Raw genomic sequence first — 22,253 nt, forward strand, 5'->3', positions numbered from 1 at the left:
TCCGTCTCAAAAAAAAAAAAAAAAAAAAAAAAAGAAATCCTTATGGTCTCTGGAGTCAGGTTTTTAAAAAAATTTATATCCTGGTTTTATTTTTATATATGAAAACATGGTCTAATTACTACCCTCATTTCTTTCAGCTTTCAATTAGAAATGAGTCGTACTCCCATTTTAAGCATTCAAGTTCATAATCCATAATCCACAAGAATTGCCAAGTGGAATACCTGCCACATAGCTAAAATTCACTAGAATTCAGCTAAAAACCACTTTTTTCTTTAATTTTTTCTCTGAGATGGAGTCTCGCTCTGTCACCAGGCTAGAGTGCAATGGCATGATCTTGGCTCACTGCAACCTCCGCCACCTGGGTTCGAGCAATTCTCCTACTTCAGCTTCCCAAGTAGCGGTGACTACAGGTGTCCACCACCACACCAGGCTAATATTTGTACTTTTAGTAGAGACGGGGTTTCACCATGTTGGCCAGGAAGGTCTTGATCTCGATCTCATGATCTCCATGTCTTAGTCTCCCAAACTGTTGGGATTACAGGCATGAATCACCGTGCCTGGCCCGCTTTTTTTCTTTTAGAGCTTAAACTGTTAACAGTAGGAAATTGGAATGTAGTGTGCTAATTGCTTCCAAAAAAAAAGGAAAAACCCCTAACAACACTGAACTTGTATGGAGACTCTCTTCCCATTTTGGATATCAATTTATTCATTAAGAAATTAGAGCCGGGCGCGGTGGCTCAAGCCTGTAATCCCAGCACTTTGGGAGGCCGAGGCGGGTGGATCACGAGGTTGAGAGATCGAGACCAACCTGGTCAACATGGTGAAACCCCGTCTCTACTAAAAATACCAAAAACTAGCTGGGCGTGGTGGTGCGTGCCTGTAATCCCAGCTACTCAGGAGGCTGAGGCAGGAGAATTGCCTGAACGCAGGAGGCGGAGGTTGCGGTGAGCCAAGATCGCGCCATTGCACTCCAGCCTGGGTAACAAGCGAAACTCCGTCTCAAATAAAAAAAAAAAAGAAGAAATTAGTGGCTGGGCATGGTGACTCAGGCTTGTAATCCCAGCACTTTGGTAGGCCAAGGCAGGTGGATCATGAGGCCAGGAGTTTAAGACCAGCTTGGCTAACATGATGAAACCCCATTTCTACTAAAAATACAGAAACTAGCCAGGTATGGTAGCCATGATTATAATCCCAGCACTTTATGAGGCTGAGGTGAGCAGATCACTTGAGGTCAGGAGTTTGAGACCAGACTGGCCAACATGGTCAAACCCTGTCTCTACTAAAAATACAAAAATTGGCCGAAGACCAAGACAGGTAGGTCACTGGAGGTCAGGAGTTCGAGATCAGCCTGGCCAACATGGTGAAACTCCGTTTCTACTAAAAATACAAAAACTAGCTGGGTGTGTTGGTGCATATCTGTAGTCCCAGCTATTCAGAAGGCTGAGACAAGAGAATCGCTTGAACCCAGGAGGCAGAGGTTGCAGTGGGCCAAGTTTGCACCACCACATTCCAGCCTGGTGACAGAACAAGACTCTGTCTCAAAAGAAAAAAAAAAGCACAAAAGTTAGCCGGGTGTTGTGGCAGGCACCCGTAATCTCAGCTACTTGGGAGAATGAGGCAGGAGAATTGCTTGAACATGGGAGGCAGAGGTTTCAGTGAGCTGAGATCACGCCACTGCATTCGAGCCTGGACAACAGAGCGAGACTCCATCTCAAAAAAAAAAAAAAAAAAAAGAAATGGTAAAGATGATTCTGGGAGTTTCTCTGGACTCAGGGTCCTCACGTATGGTTGTCCAGGTTGTTCACTGCTCAAGGCAAGCGGAAACTCAAGTTGAGCCCATGCTGTATCCTGGGCCATCTGCCCTTAATACTCTTTCTAGTCAGTCACCAACTTTTCCTAGTTTACACAAAATTGCCGTATAAGCTATGGTAGCTGTTGGTATGATGAAGGATTTTAGTGATGAAGAGGTATACCCGAGATACTGCAGGTTACATTTTGGGTGTCTCAGGACCTCACACAGTGCAGGAAGCGTATCATTCTGGGCACTGCCTCCAAGTCTTAGATGTGTTACAGTCTTGTGACCTTGAAGAGCTAGGCAGAGGTTCCGATAAGCATCAGCTGGGGAAATGTTTGTGATCCTAGGGAAAAAAAAAATCAAAAGTGAAATGTTGAGTGCCTGTATCTCTATTGTACTTAAATAGAAACGAACGGCTCAATGTATTTAAACTTCAGAAATTTTTTTTTCATGTTTAAATTTTTGTCCATCTTTACAGATGTTTTCTTCTTTTTTGAGATAGAGTCTCACTGTCACCCAGGCTGGAGTGCAGTGGCATGATCTCGACTCACTGCAACCTTCATCTCCCTGATTCAAGTGATTCTCCTGCCTCAGCCTCAAAAGTTCTTGGGATTACAGGTGCCTGCCACCTCGCCCAGCTAATTTTTATATTTTTAGTAGAGATGGGGTTTTGCCGTCTAGGCCAGGCTAGTCTTGAACTCCTGACCTCAAGTGATTCCCTTGGCCTCAACTTCCCAAAGTGTTGGAATTACAGGCGTGAGCCACCGCCCCCAGCCCCTTTTAATTTTTTTTTTTTTTTTGAGATGGAGTCTGTTTGCTTAGGCTGGAGTGCAGTGGCATGATCTCAGCTCACTGGAACCTCTGCCTCGTGGGTTCAAGCAATTCTCCTGCCTCAACCCTCAACCTCCCAAGTAGCTGGGATTACGGGCACCTGCCACCACAGCTGGCTAATTAAAAAAAAATATTTTTAGCCGGGTGCGGTGGCTCAAGCCTGTAATCCCAGCACTTTGGGAGGCTGAGGCGGGTGGATCACGAGGTCAAGAGATCGAGACCATCCTGGTCAACATGGTGAAACCCCGTCTCTACCAAAAATACAAAAATTAGCTGGGCATGGTGGCGCGTGCCTGTGATCCCAGCTACTCAGGAGGCTGAGGCAGGAGAATTGCCTGAACCCAGGAGGCGGAGGTTGCGGTGAGCCGAGATTGCGCCATTGCACTCCAGCCTGGGTAACAAGAGTGAAACTCCGTCTCAAAAAAAAAAAAAAAAAAAAAATATATATATATATATATATATATATATATATATATATATATATTTAGTAGAGATGGGGTTTCACCATGTTGGCCAGGCTGGTCTTGAACTCCTGATGTCAAGTTATCTGTTCGCCTCAGCCTCCCAAAGTGCTGAGATTACAGGCGTGAGCCACTGTGCCCTGCCCCTAAAGTTACTTTATATGATTATCTCACAAGACAAATTTAAGGGTGGTAGGACTCTCTCAATTCCTTGTGTCTTGAGTCTAGGACAGGAATTTGAATATTGCTCCAGTATGAAAAATGTAAAACTTTCACATCCTAAGAATTTTAGTTCATGAATGAGTTTCTACTTACACCACTCTCTGGAGATGACAGGCGTCAGAAGCTATTTGTTCACACAGGATCCTTAACAGTGAGGCACTAAGAAAGCTATTATTGATTTCTAGAATGATGAGATCCTTGTTTGAGCCAAATATGGAGCAAAGATCCGTCCAGAAAGGAAGCATGTGTTGATCATCCTGGGATCTACAGGGATAAGAAGAAGGGGGTTACACCAAACGTGCATCCATCATGGCCAAAGTATTTACGGTTTCTCTGGGCATACACCCCTAATAAATAAGTATAATTGAAAGCTGGACCATTTAATCATTTAGCACCACTATCAGACAACTCAACACCCAAGACACATCACAGGAGAAAGAAGTTTTACTGTTTTCTTTTCTTTTTCTTTTTCTTTTTTTTTTTTTTTTGAGACATAGTTTCACTCTTGTTACCCAGGCTGAAGTGCAATGGTGCAATCTTGGCTCACTGAAACCTCCATCTCCCAGTTCAACTGACTCTCCTGCCTCAGCCTCCCAAGTAGCTGGGATTACAGGCACGTAACACCATGCCCGGCTAATTATCATTATTTTTTTTATTAGATGGAGTCTTACTCTGTCACCAGGCTGGAGTGCAATGGCGCAATCTCCATTCACCGCAGCCTCTGCCCCTGAGTTCAAGCAATTCTCCTGCCTCATCCTCCAGAGTAGCTGAGACTACAGGTGCCTGCCACCATGCCTGGTTAATTTTTGTATTTTTAGTAGAGACGGGGTTTTACCATGTTGGCCAGGATGGTCTTGATCTCTTGTCCTTGTGATCTGCCTGCCTTGGCCTCCCAAAGTGCTGGGATTACAGGCATGAGCCACCATGTCTGGCCCCGGCTAATTTTGTATTTTTAATAGAGGGGTTTCTCCATGTCAGTCAGGGTGGTCTCGAACTCTTGACCTCAGGTGATCTGTCCATTGTCTCGGCCTCCCAAAGTGCTGGGATTACAAGTGTGAGCCACTGTGCCTGGCTGAACTTACTCTTCTTACACAAAAACCCAATAGAGGATAAAAATAAGTTAAAATGCTAAACATATCATTGATAAAAGATTGAGAATACAGTGTGGGCATGGGGACTCACACCTGTAATCGTAGCACTTTGGGAGTCTAAGGCAGGTAGATCACCTGAGGTCAAGAGTTGGAGACCAGCCTGGCCAACATGGCAAAACCTTGTCTTTACTAAAAATATGAAAATTAGCTGGGCATGGTGGTGGGTGCCTGCAATCCCTGGTACTAGGGAGGCTGAGGCAGGACAATTATTAAACTGCAGGGAAGATGGAGGGGGTGGAGGGCTAGCTTGCAGTGAGCTGAGATTATGCCACTTCACTCCATCCTAGGCAAAAAAGTGAAACTCCGTCTCAAAAAGAAAAAGAGAAAAAAAATTAGCTAGGCGTGGTGGTATGCGCCTGTAGCCCCAGCTACTCGGGAGGGTGAGGCAGCAGAATTGCTTGAACCCAGAGGTGGAGGTTACAGTGAGTCGAGATTGTGCCATTGCACTCCAGCCTGGATGACAGAGCAAGACTCTGCTCCCATACCCACAACCCCAAAAGAATTCAAAACTTAAATTTTGTTAGCTCTAGAGCCCCTTGTTGTTTCAAGACTAGGTTAGCTGGGCATGGTGGCTCACTCCTGTAATCCCAGCACGTTGGGAGGCTGAGGTGGGTGGATCACGATGTCAAGAGAGCAAGACCATCCTGGACAACGTGGTGAAACCCTGTCTCTCTAAAAAAATAAAATTAGCTGGGCATGGTGGCACGTGCCTGTAGTCCCAGCTACTCAGGAGGCTGAGGCAGGAGAATCACTTGAACCCGGGAGGCGGAGGTTGTGGTGAGTCGAGATTGTGCCACTGCACTCCAGCCTGGCAACAGAGCAAGACTCTGTCTCAAAAAAAAGAGACTAAATGCCGGGCGCGGTGGCTCAAGCCTGTAATCCCAGCACTTTGGGAGGCCGAGGCGGGTGGATCACGAGGTCGAGAGATCGAGACCATCCTGGTCAACATGGTGAAACCCCATCTCTACTAAAAATACAAAAAATTAGCTGGGCATGGTGGCACGTGCCTGTAATCCCAGCTACTGAGGAGGCTGAGGCAGGAGAATTGCCTGAACCCAGGAGGTGGAGGTTGCGGTGAGCCGAGATCGCGCCATTGCACTCCAGTCTGGGTAACAAGAGCGAAACTCCGTCTCAAAAAAAAAAAAAAAAAAAAAAAGAAAAAAGAGACTAAGTTAAAACCTCAGGTTTTAGGAGATCATCCTCTAAGTGCAAACTTTAATGCCCTTCCATCAGTGGTGCCAAAAAAAGTGGACAGTCACAGTCACATTATAGAGCTCCTGAAGTTTACACAATGACACACAGAAGCAGAGAAACAGGTTGAGCTATTATCAACAATTGCTCACCTAAAGAGGAGTTAGGTCTCGAAACAAGGTCTGACTCCAAAGCTTCTATTCCTGTTCACAACACTGTACCTTTCACCTTGAATGTGAAGCAGGAAGAAAGTCCAGCAAGAGGCCGGGTGCTGCCTCACTCCTGTAATCCCAGCACTTTGGGAGGCCAAGGTGGGTAGATCATTTGAGGCCAGGAGTTCCAGACCAGCCTGGCCAACATAGTTAAACTCCATCTCTACTAAAAATATAGTTAGCTAAGCATGGTGGTGCACACCTGTAGTGCCAGCTACTGGGGAGGCTGAGGTAGGAGAATCGCTTGAACCTGGGAGGTGAAGTTGCAGTGAACCAAGACTATATCACTGCACTCCAGCCTGGATGACAGAGCAAGACTCTGCCTCAAAAAAAAAGAAGTGTATATTGGCACCAAGCATGGCAGTACACACCTCTAGTCTCAGCTACTCTGGAGGCTAAGGCGGAAGGATTGCTTGAGCCCAAGAGTTTAAGTCCAGCCTTAAACTTTAAAAAAAAAAAAAAAGGCCGGGCGCGATGGCTTGCACCTATAATCATGGCAATTTGAGAGGCCGAAGCAGGTGGATTATTTGAGGTCCAGAGTTCAAGAGTGGCTTGGGCAACGTGGTGAGACCCCATCTCTTCTAAAAATATAAAAATTAGCCAGGCATGCTGGTGCATGCTGCAATTCTAGCTACTCAGTAGGCTGAGGTAGGAGGATTGCTTGAACTTGGGAGATGGAGGTTGCAGTGAGCTGAGATTGCACCACTGCACTCCAACTCCAGCCTGGGCAACAGAGCAAGAATCCATCTCAAAACAACAATGAAAAAGGAAGTCCAACGAGAGGGAATTCCTGACTCTAAGCCACAGTCATAGGAAGCTCTGGCCTCTTCCTAAGGGACCCTGGGATGAGGCTGAAGAAGGAATGACCAGTAGAGTGAAACGGTTCTTACCTCTCAACCTCAGCATCTGATTCAGAGGCAGTGACATTCTCTGGGAGCTTTGCCTTTATCAGCTGCAGTGACATTTTCTCCAAGTTTCGACAATGCTTGATGCAGAATGAAGAGGGCACAACGTCTGCAGCACTTAAGTGCAGGGATATTTCTTTCAATGGGGCCATCGCCCCCTTCACCAGCTCCTCCTCCTGAGACTCGTACAGACAGTGTAAGACCTCCTTCAGGTCCGTCAAGGTTGAGTATCTGTCCTCGTCACAAATGATGTCGCAGCACAGTAACTCCCGTTTGATCTCCCGTGACATCACGCAGCCAAAAGTGGTCTCCAACTCTGTGGCTCTCTTCTCGTTGGCAAGGCCGAATAAGAAGCGTCCTGCTTGGATCAGGTCGGGGTTCTGGACTCTTTCTTCACTGGAAAGCAGCTTCTGCACATCCCCAATGTCCCAGGCATGGCGGTCCCTGTCCTCCTCCTCCTCCTCCAGGGCGTAGAACAGCGCAGTGAAAAACTGCTGGAGGCTGAGGTGGAGGAAGGAGTAGTAGTCTTTGGAGTCTCTATCCTGGCGGAGGATGCCTCTGTCCAGGAACGGGCGGAGGTCGGACTCCTGCACCCCGAAGCTCTCCAGGTCCTCTGTGTGGAACACAGACATCTGTGCCCACAGGCCCTGCGCAGCCAGGGTGCTCAGTGCCCGCAGCGTGTCCCCGAGCTGTGCACCCTTCGGGAAGCGGCTGCAGAGAAAGTGCAGGAACAGCCCCGTGCGGGTGTGGCAGGTGGGGGCCGGATCCTCCCCGTTCTCCATCTGCAGCTTCAGACTGGTGCACACCATCCAGCACACCGTGGGCGCCGAGCCCAGCTGGAACAGGGCTGCGTTGCTTCTCATCAGCTCAAAGGCACGCACGGCTTGGTCTTCGTCTCCAAAGTGTCTCAGGAAATAGGCCCTCCTGTCCTTCTCCAGGAACCCCTCCACCCTTATGAAGATGGGCTGCTCCATCAGGGGCCGGAGGTCCCTCAGGGCCCAGGACCGCGTGGTGACCAGCAGGGCGGCCTTGGGTAACATCTTCCTCTTCAGCAAACTCCCCAGGAGGACCGGCACCGGCTTCGGCTTCAGCCAGTCCCCGCAGATGTCGTGGATCAGCGCCCCGGGGGGGGCTCCCAGCTCATCAAGGCCATCCACCACAAACAGGATTTTCTGTGCTTCGGCTAGGATGTTTGGAATGTCATCCTGCAATTCCGGCCAGTCCCTGAAGACCAGCTCTGCAAAACTGCACAGGCCCAGGCGGCTGAGCTTTTTGCAGCTGAGGTAGAAAGCGTATTTGAATTTGTGGCTGAGGTTGTCCTCGGTCCAGTCCAACATTAATTTCTTGGCCAGCGTGGTTTTTCCAAGGCCGGCAGGGCCGTGCAGCACCACAGTGTGTGGGAAGGGCCCGGGAAGCATCCTGGGGTTGCTGAACGGGATCAGCGTGGTGTATCTCTGAGCCACAGCTTGGACCTCTTTGCTGTCTCCGGGCCAGGCTTCCCACATTTGCTTCAACTTCATCTTCAGTATACTCCTGTGCCTATCCTCTTTCCCTTCGGTGGGGAAACACAGCAAAAAACAAAACATGTTTCTGTTACACAGAGTTAAAAGAAGACTTGAGGTGGCGGCTCACGCCTGCAATCCCAGCACTTTGGGAGGCCGAGGCGGGCAGATCACGGGTCACGAGTTCAAGACCAGCCTGGCCAACATGACAAAACCCCATCTCTACTAAAAATACAAAAACTAGCTGGGCGTGGTAGTGTGCACCTGTAATCCCAGCTTCCTGGGAGGCTGAAGCAGAGAATTCCTTGAACCCAGGAGGTGGAGGTTGCAGTGAGCCGAGATCATGCCACTGCACTTCAGCCTGGGTGACAGAGCGAGACTCCATCTCAAAAATAAAAAAGTAAGAAGGCTGGGCGTGATGGCTCACGCCTGTAATCCCAGCACTTTGGGAGGCCGAGGCGGGTGGATCACGAGGTCAAGAGATCGAGACCATCCTGGTCAACATGGTGAAACCCATCTCTACTAAAAATACAAAACATTAGCTGGGCATGGTGGTGCGTGCCTGTAATCCCAGCTACTCAGGAGGCTGAGGCAGGAGAATTGCCTGAACCCAGGAGGCGGAGGTTGCGGTGAGCTGAGATTGCACCACTGCACTCCAGCCTGGATAACAAGAGCGAAACTCTGTCTCAAAAAAAAAAAGTAAATAAATAAATAAATAAAAAGAGGACTTGAAGTTTATAAAGAGAAACCTGACCCCAAGCTGCTCACCCCAGGAAGACAGGATACAGACCTGGCATTTCTTTTTTCAAGACTTTAGCTTCTCTCAGGCCGCTGACATCTTCCTCTGTTTCTGTAAACGCTACAAAGTACAACAAACTCATGTGAGCTTGACACAAAAACAGGTGAATTTCCTGTGGAGTCCCAAACAGGGAAAAGGAGTCAGGTGACTGGACCCAGAGGGTAACAGATAAAGCAAATAAGCTATAGATATGTCTTCCGGCTTGGTGCGGTGGCTCATGCCTGTAATCCCAGCACTTTGGGAGACTGAGGTGGGCAGATCACTTGAGTTCAGGAGTTTGAGACCAGCCTGGCCAATGTGGAGAAACTCTGTCTCTACTAAAAATACAAAAATTAGCCGGGCGCGGTGGCTCAAGCCTGTAATCCCAGCACTTTGGGAGGCCGAGGCGGGTGGATCACGAGGTCAAGAGATCGAGACCATCCTGGTCAACACGGTGAAACCCCGTCTCTACTAAAAATACAAAAAATTAGCTGGGCATGGTGGCGCGTGCCTATAATCCCAGCTACTCAGGAGGCTGAGGCAGGAGAATTGCCTGAACTCAGGAGGTGGAGGTTGCGGTGAGCCGAGATCGCGCCATTGCACTCCAGCCTGGGTAACAAGAGCGAAACTCCGTCTCAAAAAAAAAAAGAAAAAAAAAATACAAAAATTAGCCAGGTGTGGTGGTGTGTCTGTAAAAAAAATGAAAAACAAACAAAAACCTCTCTGTAACATGTTCCGAACTTTGTACAAATTGAGCTCCAATTCTCTGCAACGTTCATTCTTCCCTCTACTCTTACGGAAGGGAGGTTGGCATTCTCTAGCAGACAGTGGGCAAATTAAAAATAGTGGAGAAAATGAGTTTGGGAAGAGATGGGGTTCTCCAGAGGAACAGGAGAAAGCAGCAAGAGGGGCCAGCTTCCCTCAGCAGACTCCGACGCTGGATGTCCTAACACCCACCTTGTGCTTCTGCTTCGAAACGCACCAGCATTTCATCCAGGTCTACAGGCTTTGGCTCTCCTTTCCGTATTGTCTCTGCAAAAAAACAGAGGGGACCCCAGGGGCCCGTGGCTGTGCTGGCAGTGGGACTCCACGTTGGCTCAAGTGTAACCACTGAGTCTCAACAGTTACGCCTAGATTAGCTAATTTGCTAGATTAGGACAGAGGATGTTGACAAGGTACCGGATATAAAAATGGAAGTATGTGGCTGGGCCGGGCACAGTGACTCATGCCTGTAATCCCAGCACTTTGGGAGGCCAAGGCAGGTGGATCACGAGATCAGGAGTTCGAGACCAGCCCGGCCAACATGGAGAAACCTTGTCTCTACTGAAAATACAAAAATTAGCTGGGTGTGGGGGTGGGCACCTGTAATCCCAGCTATGAGGGAGGTTGTGCAGGAGAATCACTGGACCCAGGGAGGCAGAGGTTGCAGTGAACCAAGATCACGCCACGGCACTTCAGCCTGGGTGACAGAACAAGACTCTGTCTCAAAAGAAAGAAAGAAAAAGAAAGAACGTTAGGCCATGATCCCCCAGGTTTCCATGCCTTTCTGGTGAGTTCAGAACACATGGTGTGATAAACACACACACGGGACTCACGCATAAGGTCGCTGGAAGGGCTTTGAGGATTAACTCCCTACTTTCTTTTCTTCTCTTTTTAAAATTCCCTAGTTTTTTTCTTCTTTTCTTGAGGTGGAGTTTCCCTCTTGTTACCCAGGCTGGGGTGCAATGGTGCAATCTCAGCTCAAAGCAACCTCTGTCTCCCAGCTTCAAGCAATTCTCCCGCCTCAGCCTCCCGAGTAGCTGGGATTACAGGCATGTGCCACCATGCCTGGCTAATTTTGTATTTTTAGTAGAGAAGGAGTTTTATCCATGTTGGTCAGGCTGGTCTTAAACTCCTGACCTCAGGTGATTTGCCCACCTCGGCCTCCCAAAATGCTGGGATTACAGGTGTGAGTCACTACCGGTCTAACTCCCTAGTTTCTGATGAGGTAGGTAAAATTAAAATGGGCCAGGTGCGGTGGCTCCTGCCTGTAATCCCAGCACTTTGGGAGGCTGAGGTTAGCAGATCATGAGGTCAAGAGTTCAAGACCAGCCTGCCCAACATGGTAAAACCCCATCTCTACTAAAAATACAACGATTAGCTAGACGTGGTGGTAGGTGCCTGTAATCCCAGCCACTCGGGAGGCTGAGGCAGAAGAAACTTGAACCCAGGAGGCAGAGGCCACAGTGAGATTGCACCAATGCACTCCAGCCTGGGCAACAGAGCAAGACCCTGTCTCAAAAAGGGTCTTCATGGCCAGGTGTGGTGGATCATGTCTGCAATTCCAGCACTTTGGGAGGTCAAGGTGGGAGGATCGCTTGAGACCAGGAGTTTGACACCGTAAAGGCAACATGGTGAAACTGTCTCTACCAAAAATACAAATATTAGTCACGTATGGCAGTACTCAGTTCTGTAGTCCCAGCTACTCAGGAGGCTGAGGTAAGAGGATCACTGGAGCCTGGAAGGTTGAGGCTGTAATGAACTATGATCATGACACCACCATCAAGCCAGGGCAACAGAGCAAGACTCTGTCTCAAAAACAAACAAAAAAAATCTTCAGGATATGAGTAGTTGGTAAGGGCCAGGTGTCATGGCTCACACCCAGTCCCCAGCACTTCGGGAGGCTGAGGCAGGAGGGCTGACTGAGCTCATAAATTCCAGACTGGCCTGGGCAATATAGCAAGACCCTATCTCCACAAAAAGTGAAAAAAAAATTAGCCAGGTGTAGTGGCAAGTGCCTGTGGTTCCAGCTACTCAGGAGGCTGAGGCAGGAGCCTGGGAGGTCAAGGCTGCAGTGAGCCATGATTGCACCACTGCACTCCAGCGTAAGTGACACAGTGAAACCCTGTTTTAAAAAAAAAAAAAAAAAAAAGGCTGGGTGCAGTGGCTCATGCCTGTAATCCCAGCACTTTGGGAGGCTGAGGTGGACGGATCACAAGGTCAGGAGATCAAGACCATCCTGGCCAACATAGTGAAACCCCATCTCTTAAAAAAAAAAAAAAAAAAAAAGCCAGGCTTGCTGGCTGATGCCTGTAATCCCAGCATTTTGGGAGACTGAGGAGGGCAGATTACTTGAGTTCAGGAGTTTGAGACCAGCCTGGACAACATGGTAAAACCTTCTCTACTAAAACTACAAAAAATTAACCAGGCATGATGGTAGGTGCCTGTAATCCGAGTTACTCAGGAGGTTGAGGCAGGATAATTGCTTGAACCCATGAGGCAGCAGTTACAGTGAACCACGATCATGCCACTGCACTCCAGCCTAGTCAACAGAGCAAGACTCCATCTCAAAAAAGAAAAAGTCTCTAGATTATCCATACTGAAAGGCCAAGCTTATCCTTCCCCACTGGGTATATATGTACCAGTTTCCAACAAATACTATCGTGTTTCAGCTTCCCAGGTCTTACTGCTACACGCCTGCCCAACCAGCTCCTCCCTGGGAGCAGGGATGAGAACTCTGGGATTTCTTTACATTCTTTTTTTTTTTTTTTTTTTTGAGACGGAGTTTCGCTCTTGTTACCCAGGCTGGAGTGCAGTGGGGTGATCTCGGCTCACCGCAACCTCCGCCTCCTGGGTTCAGGCAATTCTCCTGCCTCAGCCTCCTCAGTAGCTGGGATTACAGGCACGAGCCACCATGCCCAGCTAATTTTTTGTATTTTTAGTAGAGACGGGGTTTCACCGCGTTGACCAGGATGGTCTCGATCTCTTGACCTCGTGATCCACCCGCCTCGGCCTCCCAAAGTGCTGGGATTACAGGCTTGAGCCACCGCGCCTGGCGGATTTCTTTACATTCTTAGTATTCAGCAGAGTATTTTTGTTTGTTTGTTTCTTTGTTTTTTTTGTTTTGTTTTGTTTTGTTTTTTTTTGTTTGTTTGTTTTTTTTGAGATGGAGTCTTGCTCTGTTGCCCAGGCTAGAGTGCAGTGACATGATCTGGGCTCACTGCAGCCTCTGCCTCCCAGGTTCAAGTGATTCTCCTTTGTGGGTTCCCCCAGTAGCTGGGATTACAGGCATGTGCCACCATGCCTGGCTAATTTTGTATTTTTCTTTTCTTTTTTTTTTTTTTTTTTGAGACGGAGTGTCGCTCTTGTTACCCAGGCTGGAGTGCAATGGCGTGATCTCGGCTCACCGCAACCTCCGCCTCCTGGGTTCAGGCAATTCTCCTGCCTCAGCCTCCTGAGTAGCTGGGATTACAGGCACACACTACCATGCCCAGCTAATTTTTTGTATTTTTAGTAGAGACGGATTTCACCGCGTTGACCAGGATGGTCTCGATCTCTTGACCTCGTGATCCACCCGCCTCGGCCTCCCGAAGTGCTGGGATTCCAGGCTTGAGCCACCGCGCCCAGCTTTTGTATTTTTCTTTGAGATGGAGTCTCGCTCTGTTGCCCAGGCTGGAGTCCGGTGGCATGATCTTGGCTCACTGCAAACTCTGTCTTCCGGGTTCAAGCAGTTCTCCTGCTTCAGCCTCCTGAGTAGCTGAGATTACACGCACCTGCCACCATGCCCACCTAATTTTAGTATTTTTAGTAGAGATGGTGTTTCACCATTTTGGTCAGGCTGGTCCTGAACTCTTGACCTTGTGATCCGCCCCCCCTTGGCCTCCCAAAGTGCTGGGACTACAGGCATGAGTCACCGTGCCTGGCCTGAATTTTGTATTTTTAGTAGAGACAGGGTTTTGTCATGTTGGCCAGGGTGGTCTCAAACTCCTGACCTAAGGTGAACCACCCGCCTCGGCCTCCCAAAGTGCTGGGATTACAGGCATGAGCCACCACACTCGGCCACAGTGTCTTTCTTAAAACACAGCCTGGAGTCCCCAAACCTCACATGAAGTATAAAAGTTGTCAATGAGGTAACTTACCTAACGATAGAGGCTTGTTTTTATTAAATGATCGCAAAGCTGCTTCTGAAAAAGAAAAAGGGGGAGAAATTTACATTTTTAACAGAAACGCAAGATTTTATTGTCTTCATAATGAAAGAAAAGATGACACTCGGAACTGGAGAACTGGATTACTTGGCCCTTTCTCTTCTTACCTGCTCCCAGTTGAAAATGCATTTTTTTTTTTTTTTGATTTTTTGAGACAGAGTCTCACTCTGTCACCCAGGCTGGAGTGCACTGGCGCGATCTCGGCTCACCGCAACCTCCGCCTCCTGGGTTCAAGCGATTCTCCTGCCTCAGCCGCCTGAGTAGCTGGGATTACAGGCGCGCGCCACCACGCCCAACTAATTTTTGTATTTTTAGTAGAGACCGGGTTTCAACATCTTGGCCAGGCTGGTCTCGAACTCCTGACCTTGTGATCCACCCCCCTCAGCCTCCCAAAGTGCTGGGATTACAGGCGTGAGCCACTGCGCCCAGCCTCTTGCATCTTTTAGTAGCCAGCACTCTCTTAGATCTGCAGTGGGGCTCCATGCAGCCAAGCCTTAGTGCAATCTTTGTATTTTTAGCCTGTTTTTTGGAAAATAGGCTTCGTCTGCCCACCATGGCCACTCTGGTACCTGTCGTCACGCCGCTTCCCCTGGGTATAGAGAATCACCGCTCTTCCTGTACTGTGTCACTTTGTGGGGTTGGTGCTTGCTACACTTCTTACAGAAAGTCTGGGGGGTTTTAGGAACATTCACTACGTTTGCATGAGCGTTATCAGCACGGAAAGAAAACCTGTATCTTTTTAAGAGCCCAGCCCGTCGTAAGTGTACAACTCTCTGGGTTTCCTCCTGCTGTTTTCCAATTTGTGATCTCTGGAGCCCAGCTAGAGTTAAAAACCCTAATCTGTCCATTAAAGACAGGAAACATTATGCTAAGAAGTGATCTCTAGCTGGAATAAAAACGGCAATGTAGCCGGGCGCGGTGGCTCACGCCTGTAATCCCAGCACTTTGGGAGGCCGAGGCAGGTGGATCACGAGGTCAAGAGATCGAGACCATCCTGGTCAACATGGTGAAACCCCGTCTCTACTAAAAATACAAAACATTAGCTGGACATGGTGGCGCGTGCCTGTAATCCCAGCTACTCAGGAGGCTGAGGCAGGAGAATTTCCTGAACCCAGGAGGTGGAGGTTGCGGTGAGCTGAGATCACGCCATTGCACTCCAGCCTGGGTAACAAGAGCGAAACTTCATCTCAAAACAAACAAACAAACAAACAACAAAACAGCACGGCCATATTTTTTTTTTTTTTTGAGATGGAGTCTTGCTCTGTCACTCAGGCTGGTGTGCAGATACATGATCTCAGCTCACTGCAGCCTCCGCCTCCCAGGTTCAAGCGATTCTCCTGCCTCAGCCTCTCAAGTAGCTGGCATTACAGGTGCCCACCACCATGCCTGGCTAATTTTTTGTATTTTTAGTAGAGATGGGGTTTCACTGTGTTAGCCAGGATGGTCTTGATTTCCAGACCTCATGATCCACCCACCTAGGTCTCCCAAAGTGTTGGGATTATAGGCGTGAGCCACTGCACCTGGTCCCTAAAACTGGCAATTTTTAAAGAAAAATATGGCTGGGTGCAGTGGCTTACACCTTCCTGGGTTAGGAGATTGTTGGGACCCCAAGCCTCAAAAGGGAAACATGGTATCACTTACACCATGAAATACTCTTCAACCTTAAGGAAATCCTATCTAAAAATACAAAAATTAGGGCTGGGTAAGGTAGCTCATGCCTGTAATCCCAGTACTTTGGGAGGCCAAGGTAGGTGGATCATGAGGTCAGGAGACTGAGATCATCCTGCGTAACATGGTGAAACCCCATCTCTGCTAAAAATTCAAAAAATTAGCCAGGCATGTTGGCATGTGCCTGTAATCCCATGAACTCGGGAGGCTGAGGCAGGAAAACTGCTTGAACCTGGGAATCAGAGGTTGCAGTGAGCCGATATTGTGCCACTGCACTCCAGCAAGGCTCTGTCTCAAAACAAAAAACAAAAACAACCGCAACCCACCACCTCCCCACCGTGCAAAAAAAAAATTAGCAGGCTCTGATAGCGGGTGCCTGTAATCCCAGCTACTTAGGAGGCTGAGGCAGGAGAATCGCTTGAACTCAGGAATCAGAGGTTGCAGTGAGAAGAGATTGCACCACTGCACTCAGTGTGGGCAACAGAGAGAGGCTCCGTGTCAAAAAATAAGTAATTTCGGGGTGTAGTGACAAATCTGTGAACCCAGCTACTTGGGAGGCTGAGGTGGAAGGATGGCTTGAACCTGAGGGACAGACGTTGCAGTGGGCCGAGATCGCACCACTGTACTCCAGCCTAGGTGACAGAGTGAGATCCTCTTTCAAAAAAGTTAAATAAGGCCGGGCGCGGTGGCTCACGCCTATAATCCCAGCACTTGGGAGGCCGAGGCGGGTGGATCACGAGGTCAAGAGATCGAGACCATCCTGGTCAACACGGTAAAACCCCATCTCTACTAAAAATACAAAAATTAGCTGGGCGTGGTGGCGCGTGCCTGTAATCCCAGCTACTCAGGAGGCTGAGGCAGGAGAATTGCTTGAACCCAGGAGGCGGAGGTTGCGGTGAGCCGAGATCGCGCCATTGCACTCCAGCCTGGGTAACGAGAGCGAAACTCCGTCTCAAAAAAAAAAAAAAAAAAAAAGTTAAATAACCATAGTTCATGTGCATTATTTTATTGTATTATTTTTGTTTTTTCCCCCAATATTTTTTATCTGGGATTAAATCCACGGATATGTCAGGCCAACTGTACAATACCTGAAAGGGATAGAAATAGGTAGAAAAGGGCCGGGCGCGGTGGCTCACGCCTGTAATCCTAGCACTTTGGGAGGCCGAGGTGGGTGGATCATCTCAGGTCAGGAGTTCAAGACCAGCCTGGCCATCAGGGTGAAATGGAAGGAAGGAAGAAAGGAAGGAAGGAAGGAAAGGAAGAAAGGAAGGAAGGAAGGAAGGGGGGAGAGAGAGAGAGAGAGAGAGAGAGAGAGAGAGAGAGAGAGGGAGGAAGAGAAGAGACGGGACGGGATGGGACGGGACGGGACGGGACGTGGAGGCTCAAGCCTGTAATCCCAGCACTTTGGGAGGCCGAGGCAGGTGGATCACTTGAGGTCAGGAATTTGAGACCAGCCTGGCCAACATCGTGAAACACCGTCTCAACTAAAAATACAAAAAATAAAAAATTAGCCAGGCGTGGTACACAGGCCTGTAATCCCAGCTACTTGGGAGGGGGAGACAGGAGAATTGCTTGAACCCAGGGGCAGAGGTCGCAGTGAGCCCAGATTGTGCCACCGCACTCCAGCCTGGGCCACAGAGCGAGACTCCGTCTCACAACAAAACAAAAAAAATAGGTAGATAATAAGGACCAGGACAGGCACCAGAGTTTATGAAGATCCGGCATCTGTGTTCGGGACAGGCAGGCTCTCTCCAAGCCTCAATGCCATTTCTGAGTTTCTGACGTCCTGGGAGGACTTCTGCTTTCCCCTAAGACACAGTGTGGACCGAGTTCCGCTCACCTCTGAGTTCCTCCTTCACTCTCTCACACAGATCCGCTCGATGCATCTTTTCAAGGACCTGGAGGGTGGCCATCTCCAACCAGTAGCTGGGGCAATGGCTGCTGAGGATTTCCGCCAGTTGCTTCCCATCAGCCTCATCCACCTCTGTCTGGGGGATCTTCTGCAGCCCATTTCCCAGGGTGATGGTCCTGATCAGAGACTTGAACTGGCTCAGCTCATCCTGGCTGAGCTCCTCCAGAAGGGCCTGCAGGTTGAAGTCCAGCCGCACAGAAGACGCCATCTCGTCCCACGTGGGAGCTCCCATGAGGATGGACAGAGACGGCGAGTCAGCACCCCTGCCTCACAGCCAGCCCGCTCTGCGCCATGAACAAGCATACACTCACCGTCTACCCTGCTTCTTCAGGAGCAAATTCCCAGCCTGCGCAACATAGTGAGACCCCCATCTCCACAAAAAATAAGTTCGTGGTGGGGGAGGTGGTGTGCAGCTGTGGTCTCAGCTACTCAGGAGGCTGAGGTGGGAAGCTTGTTGGAACCTGGGAGGTTAAAACTGCAGTGAGCCTTGACTGTGCCACTGCACTCCCATCTGGGCAACAGAGACCTCATCCCTTTTTAATTTATTTTATTTTTGAGACAGAGTCTCACTTTGTCCCCCAGGCTGGACTGCAATGGCACGATCTTGGCTCACTGCAACCTCCGCCTCCCGGGTTCAAGCCATTCTCCTGCCTCAGCCTCCTCAGTAGATGAGATTACACGTGCATGCCCACCACGCCCAGCTCCTCATTTTATTTTATTATTTATTTATTTTGAGATGGAGTTTTGCTCTCATTGCCCAGGCTGGAGTGCAATGGCACCATCTTAGCTCACCGCAACCTCTGCGTCCCAAGTTCAAGGGATTCTCCCACCTCTGCCTCCCGAGTAGCTGGGATTACAGGCATGCGTCACCACACCTGGATAATTTTTTGTATTTTTAGGGGAGACAAGGTTTCTCCATGTTGGTCAGATTGGTCTTGAACTCCTGACCTCAGGTGATCCACCCACTTCGGGCTTCCAGAGTGCTATGATTACAGGAGTCAGCCACCATGCCCGGCCACTTAATCTTGTAGTTTTAGTAGAGATGGGGTTTCACCAAGTTGGCCAGGTTGGTCTTGAACTCCTGATCTGAAGTTATCTGCCCGCCTTGGCATCACAAACTGCTAGGATTACAGGCATGCGTTACTGTGCCTAGCCTTTATAAATTAACAGATAACATAATTTCAATAAAAAAAAAGGACTTGCACAGTGAGTACACATGGCAGTGGTACTGGACAAAGAGTTAACACCTGGTTCTTTATATAGATCGCATTACAAATAAGTTTTTGTTTTTTTTTTTTTTTTTTTGAGACGGAGTTTCGCTCTTGTTACCCAGGCTGGAGTGCAACGGCGTGATCTCGGCTCACTGCAACCTCCGCCTCCTGGGTTCAGGCAATTCTCCTGCCTCAGCCTCCTGAGTAGCTGGGATTACAGGCACGCGCCACCATGCCCAGCTGGTTTTTTGTATTTTTAGTAGAGACGGGGTTTCACCATGTTGACCACGATGGTCTTGATCTCTTGACCTCGTGATCCACCCGCCCTGGCCTCCCAAAGTGTTGGGATTACAGGCTTGAGCCACTGCGCCTGGCTGTTTTTTTTTTTTTTTTTTTTTTTTTTTTAAAGACAGTCTCACTGTCACTCAGGCTGGGGTGCAGTTGCACAATGTCGGCTCACTGCAGCCTCTGCTTCCCGGGTTCAAGCGATTCTCTTGCCTCAGCTTCTTGAGTAGCTAGGATTCCAGGTGTCAGCCACAATGCTTGGCTGATTTCTGTATTTTTAGTAGAGATAGGTTTTTTTTTAATATTGGCCAGGCTGATCTCAAACCCCTGACCTCAAGTGATCTGCCCACCTCAGCCCACGTAAGGCATTGAGATCACAGTTGTGAGCCACCGTGCCTGGCCAATGCTGTTTATTAGCCACTCTTTGTGGCTCTGACCACTCCCCAGGTGGGTTGGATTCACACAGAATAAGTGGAAAACAAGGAGCTAGTGAATGGAGTTTGCTGAAATGGAAGTAAAATGGCAAGTTTATAAGAGGCTTGAGGCCAGGTGAGGTGGCTCATACCTGTAATCCCAGCGCTTTGGGTGGCCGAAGCAGACAGATCACTTGGGGTCAGGAGTTCAAGACCAGCCTGACCAACATGGTGAAACCCCATCTCTATTTTAAAAATATACAAAACATGGCCAAGCGCAGTGGTGTGCGCCTGTAGTCACAGCTACTTGGGAGCCTGAAGTAGGAGAATCACTTGAACTCTAGGAGGGAGGGGTTGCAGTGAGACGTGATTGTGCCATTGCACTCCAGCCTGGGCGACAGAGCTAGACTCCATCTCAAAATAAAAAGGAAACAAAAATTGGCTTGAAGGTGAATGAGCGGTGGAGCCTGGTCTCAGGACACAGGTGTGTGGCTTTTACTTGACCGAAGCTGGCCAGGTGCCGTGGGTCACACCTGTAACCCCAACACTTTGGGAAGCCAAGGTGGGAGGACTGTTTGGGCCAAGGAGTTTGAGACCAGCCTGCAGAACATGGCAAAACCCTCTCTCTACAAAAAAATACAAAGAAAATGTGCTGGGCACGGTGGCATGCACTTGTAGTCCTAGCTACTAAGGAGGCTGAGCCCGGGAAGTTAAGGTTGCAGTGAGCCGTGATCGCACCACTGCACTCCAGCTTGGTAAAAACAAATAACAGAAAAAAAAAAAAACAAAACAAAACACTGGGTGCAGTGGCTCACGCTTGTAATCCCAGCACTTTGGGAAGCTGTGGTGGGGTATCACCCCAGTCCAGAAGTTCTAGACCAGCCTGTTAACGTAACAAAACCCTGTCTCTATTTTAAAAACAGCTGCAGGGCTGGGCATGGTGGTTCACGCCTGTAATCCCAGCACTTTGGGAGGCCGAGGTGGAAGTATCATCTGAGGCCAGGAGTTTGATACTAGCCTGGCCAGCATGGTGAAACCCCACGTCTACTAAAAATATGAAAATTAGCCGGGCATGGAGGCGGGCACCTGTAATCCCAGCTACTTGGGAGGCTGAGGCAGGACAATCGCTTGAACCCGCGGGGCGGAGGTTGCAGTGAGCCAAGACTGTGCCACTGCACTCCAGCCGGGGCAACAGAGCGAAACGCTGTCTCAAAAAAATAAAAAAATAGAAGTAGCAACAAAAACTTTACAAAGCGGGTACAACACCTCTGTCTCTCTTTTTTTATAGCCAGTGCTCAGTGGCTCCTCCCTGTAATCCCAGCACTTTGGGAGGCTGAGGAGGGCAGATCACGTGAGGTCAGGAGTTCGAGACCAGCCTCCTGATGACAGGAGGGATTACAGGTACCTGCCACCAGGTCTGGCTAGGAATAAAACCACTTTATGTGATAGCTGTCAATGACGTGAGCATGGCAGCTGGCACAGGTACCTGCATAAGCCTCAGGTCTGGAAGCTGAACTAGAATGATGCTAAGAGGTTCCATCACCTCAATGAATGAAAGACAATAGCTTCTGTTAAGAGAGGGACTCAGTCAACACCAAACCTTGGCACTGCCCAGGACTCCACACAGCAACCACAGCTTCTGACCTGTTACAATTCTTCTGTTTTTTTTTTTGAGTTCTCTATAGCTCTCTGTATACCCTAAATCTCCCAGGAGAACAGAAATGGAAGCACACAAACCCTATCCTGTTATGAGCCAATGTAAACTAGAGTCTCCAGATCTAAGCATCTGCTACTCTTTCCCAAGTCAGAGCCACTGAGTTTTTTTTTTTTTTTTAAGACTGAGTTTCGCTCTGTCACCCAGGCTGGAATGCGATGGCGCCATCTTGGCTCACTGCTTGAACTCCTGGGTTCAAGCAATTTTCCTGCCTCAGCCTCCCGAGTAGCTGGGATTACAGGAATGTGCCACCACACCCGGCTAATTTTCTATTTTTAGTAGAGATGGGGTTTTTCCATGTTGGTCAGGCTGGTCTTGAACTCCTGACTTCAGGTGATCTGCCCACCTCAGCCTCCCAAAGTGCTGAAATGTCCCAGCTACTCAGGAGGCTGAGGAAGAACTGCTTGAACCCGTGAGATGGACGTTGCAGTGGGCCAAGATCGTACCACTGCACTCCAGCATGGGTGACAGAGCAAGATTCCATTTCAAAATAAAATAAAAATTGCTAGGAGTGACAGGTGTGAGCCACCTTGCCCAAACCACTGAACTTCTAACAGATGAAAAGGTTTAGCCTGGGCAAGGTGGCTCCTCCCTGTAATCCCAGCACTTTGGGAGGCTGAGGCAGGCGGATCACCTGAGGTCAAGAGTTCGAGAACAGCCTGACCAACATGGAAAAACCCCATCTCTACTAAAAATACAAAATTAGCCGGCGTGGTGGTGCATGCCTGTAGTTCCAGCTACTCAGGAGGGTGAAGCAGGAGAATCCCTTGAACCTAAAATGCGGAGGTTGCAGTGAGCTGAAATCATACCATTGCATTCCAGCCTGGGTGACAAGAGCAAAACTGTCTCAAAAATAAATAAATAAATAAATAAATAAATAATAAAAGAAACCAGCTTGGGTAACATACTAAGACCCTACATATAGTGAGTCTCTAGAAATAAGTAATTTTATTACTTTCAGCCGGAACAGACGTGGTAGCACACTCCCATAGTCCCAGATACTGCAGATGTTGAGGTGGGAGGATTGCTTGATTGAGC

General features: G+C 48.8%; 1 protein-coding gene across 5 annotated transcripts in view; it reads right to left on the reverse strand.

Annotated features, from left to right (window-relative positions):
• Window positions 1-22,253, reverse strand: part of NLRP2 (NLR family pyrin domain containing 2) — a 33,480-nt gene that overhangs the window by 10,730 nt on the left and 497 nt on the right. For 2 of the 5 annotated variants that reach the window (XR_005578603.2, XM_039466749.2), the window contains exons 2-8: window positions 17,521-17,817; window positions 13,947-13,991; window positions 10,006-10,080; window positions 9,061-9,129; window positions 6,754-8,320; window positions 3,403-3,573; window positions 1,974-2,138 (exon numbers count right to left, since the gene is read on the reverse strand). Coding sequence is in view for 4 of the 5 variants with exons in the window: in XM_039466749.2 (XP_039322683.1) it covers window positions 1,974-2,138; window positions 3,403-3,573; window positions 6,754-8,320; window positions 9,061-9,129; window positions 10,006-10,080; window positions 13,947-13,991; window positions 17,521-17,800 (2,372 nt within the window). In the remaining variant the exon portion in view is untranslated. Of the gene's footprint in view, window positions 1-1,973; window positions 2,139-3,402; window positions 3,574-6,753; window positions 8,321-9,060; window positions 9,130-10,005; window positions 10,081-13,946; window positions 13,992-17,520; window positions 17,818-22,253 lie in introns of those variants that run through there. The other 3 variants (XM_039466751.2, XM_074385928.1, XM_039466750.1) reach the window with 3 other exon arrangements.

Source organism: Saimiri boliviensis, chromosome 14, assembly GCF_048565385.1.
Source record: "Saimiri boliviensis isolate mSaiBol1 chromosome 14, mSaiBol1.pri, whole genome shotgun sequence".
Classification (NCBI taxonomy): Eukaryota; Metazoa; Chordata; class Mammalia; order Primates; family Cebidae; genus Saimiri; species Saimiri boliviensis.